The following is an 18,010-nucleotide window of genomic DNA, read 5'->3' on the forward strand; positions in this document are numbered from 1 at the left end:
GCTAAATACCCCCTCTCATCCTCCAAGGGTCTAACATTCACTCTAGCCAGTCTTTTCTTCTTTATATATTTGTAAAAACTTTTACTGTCATTTTTTATATTTAGAGCTAGTCTGGCTTCATACTCTCTTTCCTTTCTTTATCATCTTCTTAGTCATTCTTTGTTAATTTTTAAATCTTTCCTAACCTTCTAATCGCCCACTATTTTTAGCCACTCTGAACACATCAGCTTTCAATTTAATACTCTCCTTTATTTCCTTAGATAACCACAGCTGGTTATCCCTTCTCCTACAGTCCTTCTTTACCATCGGAATATATTACTGCTGAGTACCAAAAAAGATCTCCTTAAAAATCCTCCACTGTTCCTCAGCCGTTCTTGCTAGCATTTACTGGTGTTTTCTCTCTTCTGAGTATGTCTACCATCTCAATTAATCCTATCCTAGTGGGAATCTGAGGTTTAATGCAAAAGATAGTGTTGTGGATGTTACAAGTGGCTGCCCTGTACTGGTAATTTTCTAGCGAGGTTGTAGTACAATATTCTCCCTCCCCCCCTGTAAGCCACCCAGGTGACATCCCTTTCTAAATTTCAAATTTCCAGTGTACAATTTAGGTGAGTTGTTGTTCTGAATCTGCACAGAGCATGTTCGTTTTCATACACCGGATATGGGGACACAGCCATTTTATCTGTGTGTTCACATTTCTCCAGACTGCTGCCTATTAGCTTCCATCCTTTCTCGACCACATAAAGTCACCTAGTATCCCATCCACATCCCTCCTTTAATGATCCCTATATTTTCTGCTTCAAAAAGTCTCAACCTGACCTTATATTTTAATATTACTGGGATCCCCAACATTCCTAGTGCAGTCCCTGGGGTTCCTATACAACTGTTGTTAGACTAGGCCCTGGTCAGTTGCCGTAATTGGCAGTTAGTGACATTGGGGTATCTTTTTCCTCGGTACAGGCACTCAATCTGTTCATCACTGATCCAGACTGGAACTTTCCCCGTTAACCTGGTTGAGATTCTCTCTTAACTGCTTGACCATCCATTGTCCACAGATGCTACATAGGGTTCGGTTCTGTTGCCTGTTGCCATCTTCCACCCTCTCTCGGGGGATCTGATTAATAGTTTGGGCATATCCTTCTAGTTCAGTAACCATAAGGCGACTAGTCCTGTTCTCAGCCAAATCTCCCTCGGCATCTTGCCGAGCATTTTCATTTAAGCTGTCCAAGGTTTGTTTAACTTGTCAGGTTAGGACTCTGTGTTTATCATCCAAATCAGCCAGATCCAATGCATTAATGGTGTATACCCCTGCTCCGTATGCAGTCGCCAGATCATTCAGGATTTCCCTCCTCTTGCACCCTTTTGACTTGGGCGTCTCTTCTCCCACATGAGTCCCAGTCTTCGGCTTAGCAGCCTGTGGGTCAAGTGGAGGTACAATTTTCTAAGTGAAGAGGGACACCAGTTTGGTAATTGTGTTCTGGCTAAATCTACCACTACTGGTACCAATTCGTAGTGTGTGTTGTCGAATAATATTTTCCCTGTATGTTTTAGTATCAACCCATTTTGGGACCCTGGTGTAGTTTTGGGACAAGTGGGGATGGGTTTGTTAACAGTTGGTCTTAACCCATTCTTAATTTCATAGTAAAGATACTTGTTCTGAATAACCTTACCGGGGCACTTTTCTAATTCCAGCCCTTTTTCTGGACCATGGCTTGACAGGCTAGCTCCAAGCACCTATGGTTAAGATACACCCACCAATCACTAGTGAGCGTCGTCCTTAGAGAGCAGTAATCAGAGCACCCATTTTCTTTCCTGTACACCACTCTGGTTATTACACCCATGGGTGATAGTCTTATTGGGGTGTACCTATAGGATGCCATCCTCACGTTTGCCTGCATCTGGTGGGGTGAACCACATATACCTGGGGTATTGGAGGCTGGTTTTCTGGTATTTGCTTGATGTGGTGTCTCTGGTTTGGTCTGAGATGAGGAGTCCTAGATAGCAAAGAAATATGTAGTTCATTCTGGGGGAAATCAAGGTAGCACCTGTTAATTCTTATGAATACCTGATTCTCTTTTCCTTTTCTTCACTAGAATGTTGTATGACTCCCCTCTTTTTCAAAAAAAACAAAGAAATAAGTAAATGAATAATAAAGGCCCAAGAGTGTCATACGGAGGGTTGGTCGGCAATCAGTGTTAATGGGGTTGAGTGGGGTAAGGAGTTTGCAGAGTGTGAAAATAAAATGTTGGGTATTTGACATGTGCCCTTGTTGTTGGAGGACAGTATAACAATAGATTCTTCATCCCACAACCAAACTGTGGTGTGTCGGAAGATTATAATATGGGCAGATAAGAAACCCTTTTCGATTGGATCATATGTAGAGTGGATGGATAAAGCTATTTACAATTTGGACTGTGATGTCCTGATTCTTTCTTAGTGGAGGGAACCTACATGGGCGGGCTTTGGCTGCCAGATACCCACTACATTACCACCTCTGGTAGTGAGCGCTGGGTCAAAAGGTCCTGATACCAGGGGCGCTTTAGGGGGTAAGGTTTGCGGGTTCCTCATCCTTTTCATTGGGGTCCCCTGGGCCAGGGATTTATTCCTGAAGCCCTGTAAATTGGGGCGGGAACCGCAGATTCATTTGCTAGTCCTGGGGGTAGTGGGTGGGGATTATTGTGGCTTGTCGGGCCGGTCCTTCGAGCGCATGGGTTGGGGTCCATCATCAGGGAACCACTGAGGTGGTTGTGTGGGGTAGTTGGCTGGTGCCCTCCAGTTCTGGGCAAAATGGTTGGGTTGCCACTGTGTTTGTGGGCATGGGCCTCTGGGCTCAGCTCTGTATCATTCTTGGTGTTGGGGGTTGGGCCTATGTCCTGTACGGCCTTGTGGTTCCCTGTGACGGCGATCACCAGGGGTGTATGGGTGTGCGGGGGTTTGCTGGTCCCCTGAAATTTGGTGGTGCCCTACAGTCCCAGGCAAAATGGAAGGGTTGCCCGCAGTTATAACACTGAGCTTGTGGGGGTGCATATCTGGGATTGGTTTTATCTTGTTCCCTTTACCTGGGGTTGGGAATATATCAGGGTTCTGCGCGGGGCTGCAATGATTGGCAGGGGTATATGGAGCTGTGTTTCCCTGTCCCCTGTTTCCACCTCCCCCTTTGTTACGCCAAACCGGGGCCAGGTCTGTGTGGATCAGGTTCATCATTCCACGTTTTGTGGCTTAGGGGTGTCTGTTTGACTGACTTCCTGTTCCCACACGCTAGTCATTTTGCAGATGGCGCAGGCTTCTGTATGTGTATTATCACCAGGATCAAAATTCTTACAGGCTTTCCGACTCCCCTCAGTGACGTGTGCTATCAGGGTCCGGATCTATGTTGACTGGTGGTGTGTATTTAATTGGACTCGATTTAATTGGCCAAAAACTGGAACAAATTGGTTCTATAGTCGGCTAGCATAGGCTGTCGGGTGTTCCCCTTGCTTTTATTGGCAGTTGTTTAAGTCTTGTACCGGGTCATCCCTATTGTGGTCTATGGCGGCCAGAACGGCTGCCCTCATTTCTGGTAGGGTTCCCCCGGCCATGTTCTGGGGTTTGGGTAGGGCGGAACGGATGGCAAGACTTAAACGTAACAAATGAAGTTTAACTTAAGTTTAACCTCTTCTGCCTCGTATAAGCTGTTTAAAACACGATATTGGGTGACCTGGTCAAAGGGAGCATGTGGATCCTCGGAGGGTTCAAATGCTCCAATCGCTTTAGCTATGTCATTGAGCTGTGTCATGGTGTATGGAGTTACATAAGCCACATTGTGTTTCTGTCCATCCTGTTGTCGAGTGGTGACCAGATTCATCGGTTCAGGAACCTGATTAGTGATTGCACTTATTGGAATGGTAATAGGACTAGAAGCTGAGATTGAGTTCCCCGAGATGGGGGCTCAATTAGGCGGTGCCATTGGTTCTGTTTCTGGGAAGGGAGGTGGGGCTCCCCAGTTGACAGTGACGCTAGCTGTTGCATAATGGCAGGCATCCCCTTCTAAATCCCCCCACTCTACCCTGGGTCAGTATCCCCTGTTTCAGTGGTGTATGCACACATTACACTTCTTTTTATGGCTAGTTGTGATTTTAAATCTTCAATCTTGTGCAGGCATTTGGAGTTGTCTGTTGTGCGGGCTGTATTTGTTTTTCCTGCTTGGTGCAAAACTTTTACTGCGCCTGCAGGTCGCTGCATTTAAGTTTAACTTCCTCTATCTGTTGTAGCGCAGTCCCTCTCTCACTGACAGCGCTCTGTGCCTTTTGGTAGGCTTTATCACATTGAGCCTGGAATTGACTTGTGTATCATATTAATCTGGTTCCTTTTCTCTCCTGTGTCTACCTCTGCTTTCAATTGTTGTATGCGTGCGGTAGCACTGATTAAGTCCTGCTTTAGTTGGGTTACCTGGGCGCCTCTGTCCCGTTTAACCAGGGTAATCTCCGCTTCTCTACCAAGGAGCTGTTCTAGACTACTGGCAATTGCAGTCGCCTTCCTAAGCTTGGGAGCCCTTTTACCCACTTCCTTATGGGCTCCAACAACTCTCTCCCTCAGATCCCAGATCCAGTTTTGGGGAGTCACCCCACTGCATCCATTTGGGCCACTTATGGTTCAAATATAAACGGAGGACTTCCTCCCATTTGGCATGACTGGCCATAATTATTTCCTTTTAGGATTCGTGACTTGAGTATGGGTAAGGGATCGGGGTAGGGGTCCAGTTTTCACTAAATTCTCTCCGGTAGATTTTACCCAAATTCCCTAGACTGTTCTAGTTCTAACTACACAGTTCGTCCACCTTGTGTTACAGACATTGGGTTTATGGCCCAATTTACTGGTTGAATCTGTATTAGTCCTTCACTCAAGACTGGCCATCAGTTGGGGCAACCTGCCCTCTTAATTCAGGCTCAGACGGAGTGTTGGAGAATATCAGGCTGAAGGTTCGACTTCAGAGCAACATATCACTTCTTATCGAAGGACCATCTGGGGTACCAAATGTTGTACCTGTTAATTCTCAGATACTTTTGACCAGTTTGCTTACTGTAAGATTTTACCCTGGTGTCCTTATTTGCAAGACGGACAAAGCACAAACACAAGTAAGGGTTCAACAAGTTTATTAATAATAACACTATTAACCCTTAAATTACCCACATAAAAGAAGAGGATACCCCAGATTCGAGTATACTACCCGCAATGATGGTTTGGTAAAACTGCAGGCTCGATTCTCTGAGTCCCTCTGGTCTATTGTCCTGAAAGTGAATCTCGATGGCAACCTCTTCCTTCCTTCTCTGATCAGTCTTTTGGATGGTCAAGTTCGCCGCCTTCATCGAGTCGTTGCTCCTGGTGTGTCTGAAATGTGTCCCTTTATCCCCCTGCCTGCTTGCCTTTCCAGAAACTTCTTTGGCTTCCTGCCAGTGAGGTCCCAGTGGGTTTTTTGAAGACTGCCTGACAGGACACCAAGGTCTGCCCCCAGGTGTCCATCTCCATGCTGTTGCTTAAATGTAACCCGTTATCAGATAAGGTAACTGCAGGAACTCTCAGTGGTAGAAAGTCTGGCCCGACTTGGGCTTCTAACAAAAGGCAGGTGCATTTCAATGGGTGCAATGATCTCCTGCTAAGTATCAGTAGAGTGCCATGACCTTTGATGGGTGATTGATACAGTAAGAAGTCTCACAACACCAGGTTAAAGTCCAACCAGCTTATTTGATAGTAATCCCACAAGCTTTCAGAAACGGTGTTCCTTCGTCAGGTGAACCTTCCACACACCTGATGAAGGCACACCGTTTCCGAAAGCTTGTGGGTTTACTATCAAATAAACTGGTTGGACTTCAACCTGGTGTCGTGAGACTTCTTACTGTGTTTACCCCAGTCCAATGCCGGCATCTTTATAGGGTGATTGATGGGTCAGACCCAGACATGTTTGTGTATTTGTACAATTGGCCTGCCCGAGGTTTGACTGTGTTTGATTTTAATATGCCCAGTTCTTTAATTTAGGATATCCAATTTTATCAGCCTTAAAACTAGGCCCTGTTTATATTATCACACTACTTTATTTTTGGTAATTGAAATTTGTTAGGCAAAATCTTTCTTTAAAATCTGAAAGCTGATTTCTGAAAGCTGCATATTGGCTTTGTAGAGCATTGTTTTGTTCTGCACTTCTTTCATGGTCTGTTCCTGAATTAAATAATTTGCCTTGTTTGTGGTTTATGTCATTACAGATCGCAACCCAAATTGGAGTACTGATTGCTAAAGTTGCCAGGCTAGATTGTCCTCGGCACTGGCCAGAATTAATTCCCACGTTGTTAGAATCTGTAAAAGTGCAGGATGATCTCCGTCAACACAGAGCATTGCTTACGTTTTATCATGTCACTAAGACTCTGTCATCCAAAAAACTGGTAGCAGATAAGAAGCTGTTTCAAGATGTAAGTATTTTTAAATGTTCAGTGATCAAGACTTATATTCACGTAATATTTTTCATTTTAAAGAACAGCCCTTGGCACTTACTGGCAGAGGGAGGATTTAAGTGTTGAAACAAATACATGAGCATGAAGTTTTATAGCTTCATTGGGGTTTGGTAGGATGTTCAAAAGTCCATTGACTTCAGCAGGATTGAAAAACCTGTTGGTGGGATGGGCCATAAAATTCTGCCCAGGGTCGAAGGGATGATTTATAGGATTCTTGTGAAGGGAAGACGGAAGGTAGCAAAACTATTTTGGGAGATAATCCAAGAATTGCACAATGTGAATAGGACTTTAAAAGTAAAGTGCAGTTAATATCTTTGGATATGGAACATGAACAGGGGAGATAATATTGCAGGGATTGTGGCATAGTGATAATATCATTGGCCTAGTAAACCGATGCGTGGGCTAATGCTTTGAAGAACATGGGGCCAAATTCAAATCCCTCCGTGGCAGATGGTAGGATTTAAGTTAATGAAATCTGGAATTGAAATCAATAATGGTGACCATGAAACTATCAATTGTTATAAAAACCCATCTGTTCACTAATGTCCTTTAGGGAAAGAAATCTCCATTCTTACATCAGGCCTACATGTGACTCCAGACCCACAGCAATGTGGTTGACTCTTAACTGTCTACTGAAATGAAATTAGCAAGGCACTCATTTCAAGGGTGAATAGGGATCAGCAATAAATGCTTTCTTTGTCAAGCATGCCACACTAACGGAAGAATAAAAGTGCAATTTCCCAGGTGTTATCTTAGTATTTTGTTTCCAAGATTTTTTAATGGTTGGGAATTGAATACAGGGAACACAATCAAAATTTGCAGATAGCACAAAAACTGAGCATATTTGATTGAAGAGGAATGCAAGAGATTTTCGGAGGATGGAAATGTTTGGGTAAATTGGTATTATTTGAAGTTTAATGTAAGTGAATGTGAAGTCATCCATTTTAAGTACAAGCCTAAGGAATGAAAAAGGCATGCTGAATGGTGTAGATGTTTGGATCTGATAAATACTTAAATGACCAGACAAACGGCAATTGTATTTTTTGAGCAGAATATATGGATTCTTGAGTTTATAAATAGGTTATTGATATACGTTATCAGTGAGATGTCAGTTGGAATATTCAATTATGGATGAGTAGTGTTGAAAGTGTGCAATAGAGATTCATCAAGGGACAAGAAACTTTTTAGTTATGAGGAGAAATCAAATAAACCTTTTAGAGTGTTTATTGCCTTTATCAGTCAAGACATGGGCATGTTTTCTGGTTCCTCTCGCTTCTGGAGTTATCACAGGTGGAATGGACAATTTGGACAATTTCATGGACTATTTAGATGTCCGTAGACCTTGGGCGGGAATTTCAGATCTCTGGGTAGGCAAAATTGGAAAATCCTGTCCATGAAACACAGGCGAGGAAGTTACGCTAAACTTCTATAGATCCTTGCTAAAGAGCACTTGGGAGCATTGTGTCCAATTCTGAGCACTATCCTGCAAGAAGGATCTCAACGGTGAAAATGATGCAAAGGGAATTTACCAGATTTACTAAAAACTTGGCTTATGCAGGGAAAGTAGAGCACCTGGGATTGTTCTCATTAAGAGCGGAGACAGATAAAAGAAGATTTAATATAGGTCAAGGATTTTGATGGAGCAAATAAGGAGAAACTTCTTCCATTACTGGGAAGGTGGGTCACCAGAGGGCACGCATCTAAGACAAGATGACACTCAGTAGGAGCTTTGCGACGCCATGTTAATTCAGTGTTATTGCAATTGTGGAGTTTTGGTTTTGTCCGCCTGGTTGATATTCTAATTACACATCAGGATCAATGTATTTTTTGTTAAGAGCTTTGATTTCTATGAAGAGGCTTGAGGCCTATCCACATTTAACTACTAGTGCTGATAACATTGCTCATGTTTTGACAGCTATATAAAATCTTACTGCAATAACTGGGACCACATTCTAAAGAAATGAACAATGTTTTAAATCAAATAGCTCACAAAGTTCGAAAACAAAAATTATTTCTCAATCTCCCAGTGTTGTTAGATTCTTTTGAAAAATTGCAGTATCTGGATCTGCTCTTTTAAACATTACCTTCAGTAGCAATGATATGACAAAAGATCTGAGGGGAAATTAGATTTTCTTTAAACTGTTTTAATCCAGCTCCCATTGAGAGAAGGCTAAAATTCCGTTAGTTTTTTAATTAATCTTTGTATCGGTTCATTGTTATTTTTGTGCATCTTTGCTATTCCATGATCCCTAGCTTCTGACAATTTATACCATAAGACCATGAGATGTAAGCGAAGCAGGCCATTTGACCCATTGAGACTGCTCCATTCAGATGGATTTATCATGCAAAATTTGATGACACCCCAGAAAAGGATCATTAAATAGCAGATGGAGTGTGCCATTTCCACCCTTGGGCCTGCTCCATTATTCAGTAAGATTATACCTGATCTGTTTGTGGAATTAAATCCACATTCTTCCATTATCCTAGGCACCATTTTAGTTTGAAAAATGGAACTAAACCTTGAAAATGACCGACCAAGAAAGACATGAATAATGTATTAGAAGTACTGAAAGAAGCAGGTTTTAGTGAGGAGCTGAAGGAAATCCATGTTAGCAAAGAAATAGTTTTGGGAAAATTGATTAGATTGAAGATGGATTCGTCACCAGGGCCTGATAATCTTCATCACAGAGTACTTACGGAAGTGGCTGCAAAATTGTAGACCCGTTGGTGGTCATTTTCTAAAATTCTTTGGTCTCGGGACTGGTTCCTACAGATTGAAGGTTAGCTAATGTAAGCCTGCTATTCAAAAAGGGAGGTAAAAAGCAAAAAAGGAACAATAGACCAGTGAGCCTAATATCAGAACTGATGTTGCTAGAATCCATTATCAAGGATTTCATAGCTCAGCATTTGGAAGGCACTGGTATACTTAGACAAAGTCAGCATGGATTTAGGAAGGGAATGCTTGATGAATCCACTGCAATTCTTTGAGGATGTAACCAATAAAGTTGATCAATGAGAACCGATGGATGTGGTCTACTTAGACTTTCAGAAGGCTTTCGGCAAGGTCTCACATAGACTACTATGTGAAGTTAAAGCGCGTGGGATTGCAGGTAGAGTCTTGAGTTGGATAGGAAGCTAGTTAGCAGACAGGAAGCAGTGGGTTGGCATAATTGGCATTTTTTTGGATTGGCAGGCAGAGACTAGTAGGATACTGCAGGGATCTGTGGTAGGATCCCAACTGTTCACATTGTATATTAATGATTTGGAAAAAGGATTGAAATGTATTATCTACAAATTTGCAGATTATGCAAAGTTGGATGAAAAGATGAGCTATGAGGAGGATGCAGAGTTGTTTCTGTGCGATTTGGACAGGCTGAGTGAGTGGGCATATGTCATGAGCATGGCAGATGTCGTATAATGGGGATAAATGTGAGGTTATCCACTGCAGTAGCAATAATAGGAAAGCAAATTATTATCTGGGTGTAAACTGAGAGAGGCAGATTCTCAGTGAAATCTTGGTGTTCTCGTGCATTAGTTGCTGAAAATAAGCATATAGGTACAGCAGGCAGTAAAGAAGGCAAATGGTATTCTGGCCTTCATAGTGAGAGGGTTTGAGTATAGGAATAAGGATGTTTTGTGATTGTACTGGGCACGGTGAGGCCACACCTTGAGTATTGTGTGCAGTTTTGTTGTCCTTATCTGAGGAAGGATGCCCTGTTACAGAGGGAGTACAGCAAAGGTTCATCAAGCTGATTCCTGGGATGGCAGGTACGTCATGTGAAGAGAGACTAAATTGATTAGGATTGTATTTATTGGTGTTTAGAGTGTGAGAGGATCTCATAGAAAATTACAAAATTCTAACAGGGTTACACAGGGTGGATTCAGAAAGAAAGTTCCCAATGTTGGGGAAGTCTGGAGCTCGGGGTCATAGTTTGAGGATAAGGGGTAAATCTTTTAGAACTGAGGTGAGGATAAATTTCTTCAACCAGAGAGTTGTGAATGTGTGGAATTCAATACCTAACGCATGGGAACACTACCAGGCTCCTCTCCAATCCACACAGCATCCTGACTTGGAACTGTAGTATTTTTGCTTTAATGTCATGGGTCAAAATCTTGGAATTCCCCTCCTAACAGCACTGTGGGTATTACTATAACAGAAGGACTGCAGCAGTTCAAGAAGATGGCTCAACAGGGCGATTAGGGATTGGCAATAGCAAGTAGTTGAGGCCAAAATGCTCTTTGATTTCAAGAAGAAATGAAATTGAGCTCTCTGGCCTAAAGGGGTCAAGGGATGTGGAGGAAGAGGGATGAGGCTATTGATTTTGATGATCAGCCATCAAAATGAATGGTGGAGGAGGCCTGAAGGGCTGATTGACCTACTCCTGCTTCTATTTTCTGTGTTTCTATGAACATCAGCAGGGATCATGCGTGTCAGGTACTATGATCAACTTCTGTACTCATAGAATTTTGACATTGATTCCTTTTCTCCAAATTCTTGGCATTACTTTTTGATGTGCACATATAATAATGTATACATTATACACATGTGAGTTCATACAACTCCTAATTGAATAAACTGATTTTTGACAGTGTTCAAAACTGAGGTGGAACATTTCATCTTTGTTTGTTGTTGTCATTGAAAAAAATAAAAAGATTGTTGGTCTTCAACATGAAATGTGTATTTTTCTGTGATGGCTGTTCCCTGACAGACCTGCCAAAACAACAATATTGAAAAGCATGTTTTCTCCAGCTCTGCAGTCTTTAAAGCAGCATAAAATCTGTCTCTTAGATATTTACAAGGTTGTGTAATCCCTGTCCTGTGATAGAGGGAAATATTTCTTGAACCATTTAGTATAAGGTCACACCAGTGGCAATCATAAATTAAACAGGAAAATATTTCACACTAAATGGTGCAGTGTTTTTCATTTTGGTGGAGCACCAGCATTGGATCTTAATTTTGAGTGGAGTAACTGTATAGATCATCTATATTCACAGGAGACTAACATAACCTGCGTTGAGTCCTCTTTCTGGAATGACTGCCATTGTTTTTCCTGTATGGCGGAAGCAATTCGACGAATATTCACCATTTGCAAAGGCTCTGGCCCTTTTAGCACCTCCTGTTTTTCAGTTCAACCCTAAACTCCAGTCTTGCATTCTTACATTCCTTCCAAATATTGTCTCATTCCGAGATCCTGACTGTGCTTCAATTGAGACTCATTGCATAACTTTTAAAAATTATTTTCACAGCTGTGGGCATGGCTGGCTAGGTCACCATTTGCCTATCCCTAATTGCCCTTTTGAGAAGATGGTGTTGAGCCATCTTCTTGAACTGCTGCAGTCCTGTTGACGTAATACCCATGGTGCTGTTAGGAAGGGAATTCCATGATTTTGACCCATTACATTAAAGCGAAGGTAATATAGTTCCAGGTCAAGATACTGTCTGGATTGGCGAGGAACTTGTAGTAGATGGTGTTCCCATGCGTTAGTTCCTCTGGCCTTTCTAGGTGGTAGACATTGTGGGTGTGGAAAGTGCTGTGGGAGGAGCCTTGGTGAGTAGTTACAGTGATTCTTGTAGATGTTACATACACACTGTCTGCACTGTGTGTTAATGGTGGAGGGAGAGAATGGGGTGCCAATGATGCAGGCTGCTTTGCCCTGGATGGTGCTGAGTTTCTTGCGCATTGGAGCTGCATCCATTCAGGCAAGTGGAGAGTATTCCATTACTCTCTTGACTTGTACCTTGCAGGTGATGAACATTTTTGGAGGTAAGTTACAGTCCACTTAGTTTCTAGCTTCTGATGTGCTCTTCTAGCCACAGTATTTATATTGGTGATCCAATTTACTTATTGGCCAACTGTAACTCCCAAGATGTTGAATTTGATTTGATTTATTATTGTCACATGTATTAACATACAGTGAAAAATATTGTTTCTTGCGCACTATACAGACAAAGCATACCGTTCATAGAGAAGGAAACGAGAAAATGCAGAATGTAGTGTTACAGTTAAAGCTAGGGTGTAGAGAAAGATCAACTTAATGCAAGGTAAGATCATTCAAAAGTTTGATAGCAGTAGGGAAGAAGCTGTTCTTGTTGGTACGTAACCTGTGACTTTTGTAACTTTTTCCCCAAGGAAGAAGGTGGAAGAGAGAATGAGCTGGGTGTGTGGGGTCCTTAATTATGCTGGCTGCTTTGCCAAGGCAGCCGGAAGCGTAGACAGAGGGCACTTGAGTGCTGTGAATGTTACTTTCACTTGTCAGCCCAAGTCTGAATGGATTGCTTCAGCACACCTGGACAATTTTGCACATTGGATGTCTGTGTTGTGGTTGTACAGCAACAGCTTGGTGCAGCTAGTTCTGGTGCATTTTTCTTCAGTACTATTAATGGAAAGTTGTCAGGGCTCCATAGGCTTTGTAGTATCCAGTGCTTTCAGCCATATAGTCTGATGGGATGATAATGTTGGTGGATGTTACTGAAGAGGAGTTGCAGGATTGTCAAGGTTCGGGCTTTGCCATTGTTGTTTCTGGTACGTTGGTCAATAATGCTTGTAGTTAGTTAAGTTTCATTCCTTCTAGAGTTCATAGCGGTTTGATGCCACTGAGTTCTTTTCAGCCATTTCAATGGGCATTTGAGGGTCGACCATGTTGCCATGGCGTTAGAGTTGCACATAGGCTGCACCAGGTAAGATTAGTAGATTTCCTTCTCTGATGGACATTGGTGAACCTGATGGGTTTTTATGCTAGTAGACAATGGTGGGATTTGGATCACTGTCCCCAGAACTTTAGGCGTAGGTGTCTGGATTGCTAGTCCATCAACATCCCTACTCCTGTGCCTCTCCCCTCTCCTATCCTCATTCAATTTTTTCCAATTTCCAGAACGTTTTAACTCATTGCATTCCTAGATATTCCTATCTTGTATAATTTTCAAACTAAGCCTGTCTCATCATTTTTCCATAAATTTTATTGCCTTCTATTTCTGTCTTTCAACTTCTCTTTTCTTCTTGCTTTCTTGGTGAGATCCTGATGTTGGAGATGTCACAATTGGTTTGTGTCTGCAGAGAATAGAGAGAATCCACCTTTCATTAACAAGCGATTCCTCCTGGAAAGATGTGTGTCACTTTAGGCCTTTATTTGTTTTATATGTAGCTGCAGTTTAAATATCCATTTTACCAAATGAAAAATGAATACTAAAGTGCTGTGCTGGTATTCAGAGATCATTATGAAGTTGTATCTCAGCATCAGGTAATACCTTGAGAAGAACAGAGTACAAATTGGAAGGGAGGGGATGAGTCGATGCTGTCATGATGAGAGTGAGAGGAGAATGTGACCCCTGTTATTTCAGGTAGTGACTTTTACTTGTGAATATGTACTTGTACTTGTCCATTCCTCTCATTCAGGTCACCAATAAGCTTCTCACTTTGTCTGCAATTTAATATCAATATGCCTAAATTGTGTAGGATTATCTGTATTATTACAGGACTAGAAAAGGTCACTTTGGTAAATGAACTGGGTATCAAATGGATTATTCCACAAATACTACCCTCTTCATTCACAGTGATGTCATAATCACTCTGAGTAGGAAGCTTCATGAACATCATCTTCAACCACGGTGGAGCCTTCATTCTACATGAAAAGGGCAAGATTAAAGTGTTTGTAAATATTAGTGCGGATTCAGAGGTTTTCATCATAGATGATATTTTGCAATAATTACTGATATGTGTCCTATTTGGGCATTCAGTGCACTCCACATGGGAGCACAATGCACTGCAAAGAATATATGTTCCAGTAAGATCCTGGCTCCAGTTCCATGAAGTGGGGATGCCGGCGTTGGACTGGAGTAAACACAGTAAGATGTCTCACAACATCAGGTTAAAGTCCAACAGGTTTATTTGGTAGCCAAAGACTACGAGCTTTTGGAGCGCTGCTCCTTTGCCAGGTAAATGGGAGTTCTGTTCACAAACAGGGCATATAAAGACACAAATTCAGTTTACAAAATAATGGTTGGAGTGCTAGTCTTTACAAGTAATCAAGTCTTAAAGGTACAGACAGTGTGAGTGGAGAGTGCGTTAAAGAGATGTGTATTGTCTCCAGATAGGACAGTTGATGAGATTTTGCAAGCTCAGGCAAGTTGTGGACGTTACAGATAGTGTGACGTGAACCCAAGATCCCGGTTGAGGCTAAACTCACGTGCAGAACTTGGATATCAGTCTCTGCTCAGTGACTGTATCGCGTGTTGTGAAGGCCACCTTGGAGAACACTTACCTGAAGATCAGAGGCCGAATGCCTGTGACCGCTGAAATGTTCCCCAACAGGAAGAGAACACTCTTGCCTGGTGATTGTCAAGCTGTGTTCATTCACCCGTTGTTGTACTGTCTGCATGGTCTCCCCAGTGTACCATGCCTTGGGACATCCTTTCCTGCAGCGCATCAGGTAGACAACGTTGGCCGAGTTGAAAGAGTATGTACTGTGTATCTGGTGGATGGTGTTCTCCCATGAGATGATGGCATCTGTGTCAATGATCCGACACGTCTTGCAGAGATTGCTGTGGCAGGGTTGTGTAGTGTCGTGGTCACTGTTCTCCTCAAGGTTGCGGGGCAATGGTCTGTTTGAAGTTGCGCAGTTGTTTGAAGGCAAGAAGTGGGGCTGTGGGGATGGCCTTGGCGAGATGTTCACCTTCATCAATGACATGTTGAAGGCTCCGGAGAAGATGTCGTAGCTTCTCTGTTGCACGGAACAACAAAGGGTACTCTGTCTGACGTGTCCTGTGTTTGTCAACGAAGTTTGCCGATGATACGAAGGTTGGTGGTGACGTGGATAGTTTGGAGGGATGTCAGAAGTTGCAGTGAGACATAGATAGGATGCAAGACTGGGTGGAGGAGAAGTGGCAGATGGACTTCAATGCGGATAGTGGTCCATTTTGGCAGGTCCAGTGGGATGAAGGAGTACAATATCAAGGGTAGGACTCTTAGCAGTGTTGAGGAGCAGAAGGACCTTGGGGTCCGGGTCCATAGCACTCTTAAATTGGGCACGCAGGTGGAGGATGTGGTCAAGAAGGCGTATGGTGCGCTAGCCTTCATTAATCGAGGGATTGAGTTTAGGAGTCGGAAGGTAATGTTGCAACTTTGTAAGACCTTTGTCAGACCCCACTTGGAGTACTGTGCGCAGTTCTGGTCGCCTCACTACAAGAAGGATGTGGAAGCTATTGAGAGGGTGCAGAGGAGATTTACAAGGGTGTTGCCATGAATGGGAGGCATGCCTTAGGAAGATACGTTGAGGGAGCTCGATCTCTTCTCCCTGGAGAGACGAAGGTTGAGAGGCGACCTGATAGAGGTTTATAAGATGTTGAGAGGTATAGATAGGGTGGATTCTCGGAGGCTATTTTCCAGGGCTGAAATGGTCACTATGAGAGGACACAGGTTTAAAGTGCTGGGGAGCAGGTACAGAGGAGATGTCAGGGGTAAGTTTTTCACTGAGAGGGAGGTGAGTGAGTGGAATTGGCTGCTGTCGGTGGTGATAGAGGTGAACTCACTGGGGTCTTTTAAGGGACTTCTGGATGAGTATATGGGATTTAATAGGATTGAGAGTTATAGACAGGCCTGGTAGGTATGGATATGATCAGCGCAACTTGTGGGCTGGAGGGCCTGTTTGTGCTGTAGTGTTCTATGTTCTGTGTTGTCTTCTGAGGAGGTCGGTGCGGTTTTTTGCTCTGAGTCGGAACTGTCAATCGATGAGTCAAACATCATATCCTGTTCCATACCAGAACTAACCCACCCTTAGCCAAGCTGTTCCATTGCAGCCTTAATTGTGACATCCACTTAACAATTAAGAAGGATATTCTTTCCACGAAAAGACAGAGCAGACCTAAATATCCAAATACTACTTTTGTCAACTTTCTCCCAGTCATGAGCAAAGTAATGGAAATATCTTGTAAGGCAAACCCAGTTACCAAAACCTGTGCGTTGCTATTCAGGTTGGGTTTTGCCTGAACTGTTTGGTTCCAGATTGCATCATATCCTTAAAGAGATTTCAAGAGAAGATGTTGAGAGGAGAAATGACATAACTAAAAATGATCCTATGGAGCTGTGGTAAAACTGAACTCAATATATAACTAAGGGAAATTAGGCAGGTTATACAAGAAGACACTCTTGATTGCTGGCAAAGTTACTGGACATTGCTTCCGAAGTTTCTTGACTATTTTCAGCTCCTTCATTACATTGGGGATGGAGCTATTTGCTGATTATTCCATGGTTGCTTTCCATTTAAAAGCCTGATAATAAAGCGATTCATGTCAGACTACAGCAGGACATGGATGATATGGTGCCAGATATCATTGAACCATTTTAGCACAGGCATTAACCAATTCCAAAAAGAATAAGCTAAACCACCTTCACTGAGCTTTAATCACACCACAATTATCAAAGATCTCAATATCAACATATGGAGATGGGGGCCACTCCTGACAGAGTCAAACTATACTAATTATATCAACACTGCCTACATGAGCATGGCTGAAGCTGCAACAAGTTTCTCATCTATTTCCTCACAGTCTCTACAAATGCCAGGATTGTACCACTCATGGGGACTGTTGTGGCCGCAGTGGCATGCAAGCAACTCAGCACTATTCAGGACAAAACATCCGCTTCATTGCCCACTACTGGACTCAGTATATATTCCTCTATCTGAGCTCATGGAATCTGTACCATCTTAAGTTTGTACCATCTACCTATATATTACAGCAATCATCAATTTTGCTTTAAGTAAGAAAAGAGCCATGGAATGCCATTGCTTTGATATTTCTACCCAGGTCATAATATCTTGATTTTGTCACAAGTTATTACCCCTTTGCTATTTGGTATTCCCTTGCTATTGCTGTATGAGCAGTATCACCACATGCTTCAGTTTAAGGTAAAAGCCATCACCTCCTTCTCAGGACAACAAGAAAGGGACAAGAAATGCTGTCTTGCCAGCATTGTCCATAACCTTTCAGAAAGTAAGAGGAGGAAATTGATAGTAAAAAAGAAACAAAACATGAGTGGTAACAAATGACCAACTTCCTTAAACGAATTTCTCTACCAAAGTAAAGTTTGTTTATTAGTCACAAATAATGTTTACATTAATACTGCAATGAAGTTACTGTGAAATTCCTCATGCTATCACACTCTGGCACCTATTTGAGTCAATATACCTAACCAGCATATTTTTTAATGGGAGGAAACCGGAACACCTGGAGGAAACCCACGCAGATATGGGGTGAACGTGCAAACTCCACACAGACAGTGATCCAAGCCGCAAATTGAACCCGGGTCCCTGGCACTGCAAGGCAACAGTGCTAACCATTGTGCTGCAGTGCTGCAATTGCAAAACAAGTGGAAAAGATGGGACAAAATAATATTTTAAAACCTTAATTGCGATTCTGTAACTTTCTGCGCAGTATCCTATAAATAAATACTGGTATGTATCCAATTTGGGCATCAGTCAGTAAAAGATTAATTTAATAAATTAATTAATTTTGTCAACATATATCTTTGAAG

General features: G+C 42.4%; 1 protein-coding gene across 3 annotated transcripts in view; it reads left to right on the forward strand.

The window, feature by feature from the left end:
- Positions 1 to 18,010, forward strand: part of ipo11 (importin 11) — a 593,411-nt gene that overhangs the window by 102,613 nt on the left and 472,788 nt on the right. For all 3 annotated transcript variants that reach the window (XM_080186460.1, XM_080186476.1, XM_080186468.1), the window contains exon 5: positions 6,237 to 6,440. In XM_080186460.1, the coding sequence (XP_080042586.1) occupies positions 6,237 to 6,440 (204 nt within the window). The remainder of the gene's footprint in view (positions 1 to 6,236; positions 6,441 to 18,010) is intronic.

The sequence above is a fragment of the Carcharhinus amblyrhynchos genome, chromosome 1 (assembly GCF_965287045.1).
Source record: "Carcharhinus amblyrhynchos chromosome 1, sCarAmb.v2.hapA, whole genome shotgun sequence".
Lineage (NCBI taxonomy): Eukaryota > Metazoa > Chordata > Chondrichthyes > Carcharhiniformes > Carcharhinidae > Carcharhinus > Carcharhinus amblyrhynchos.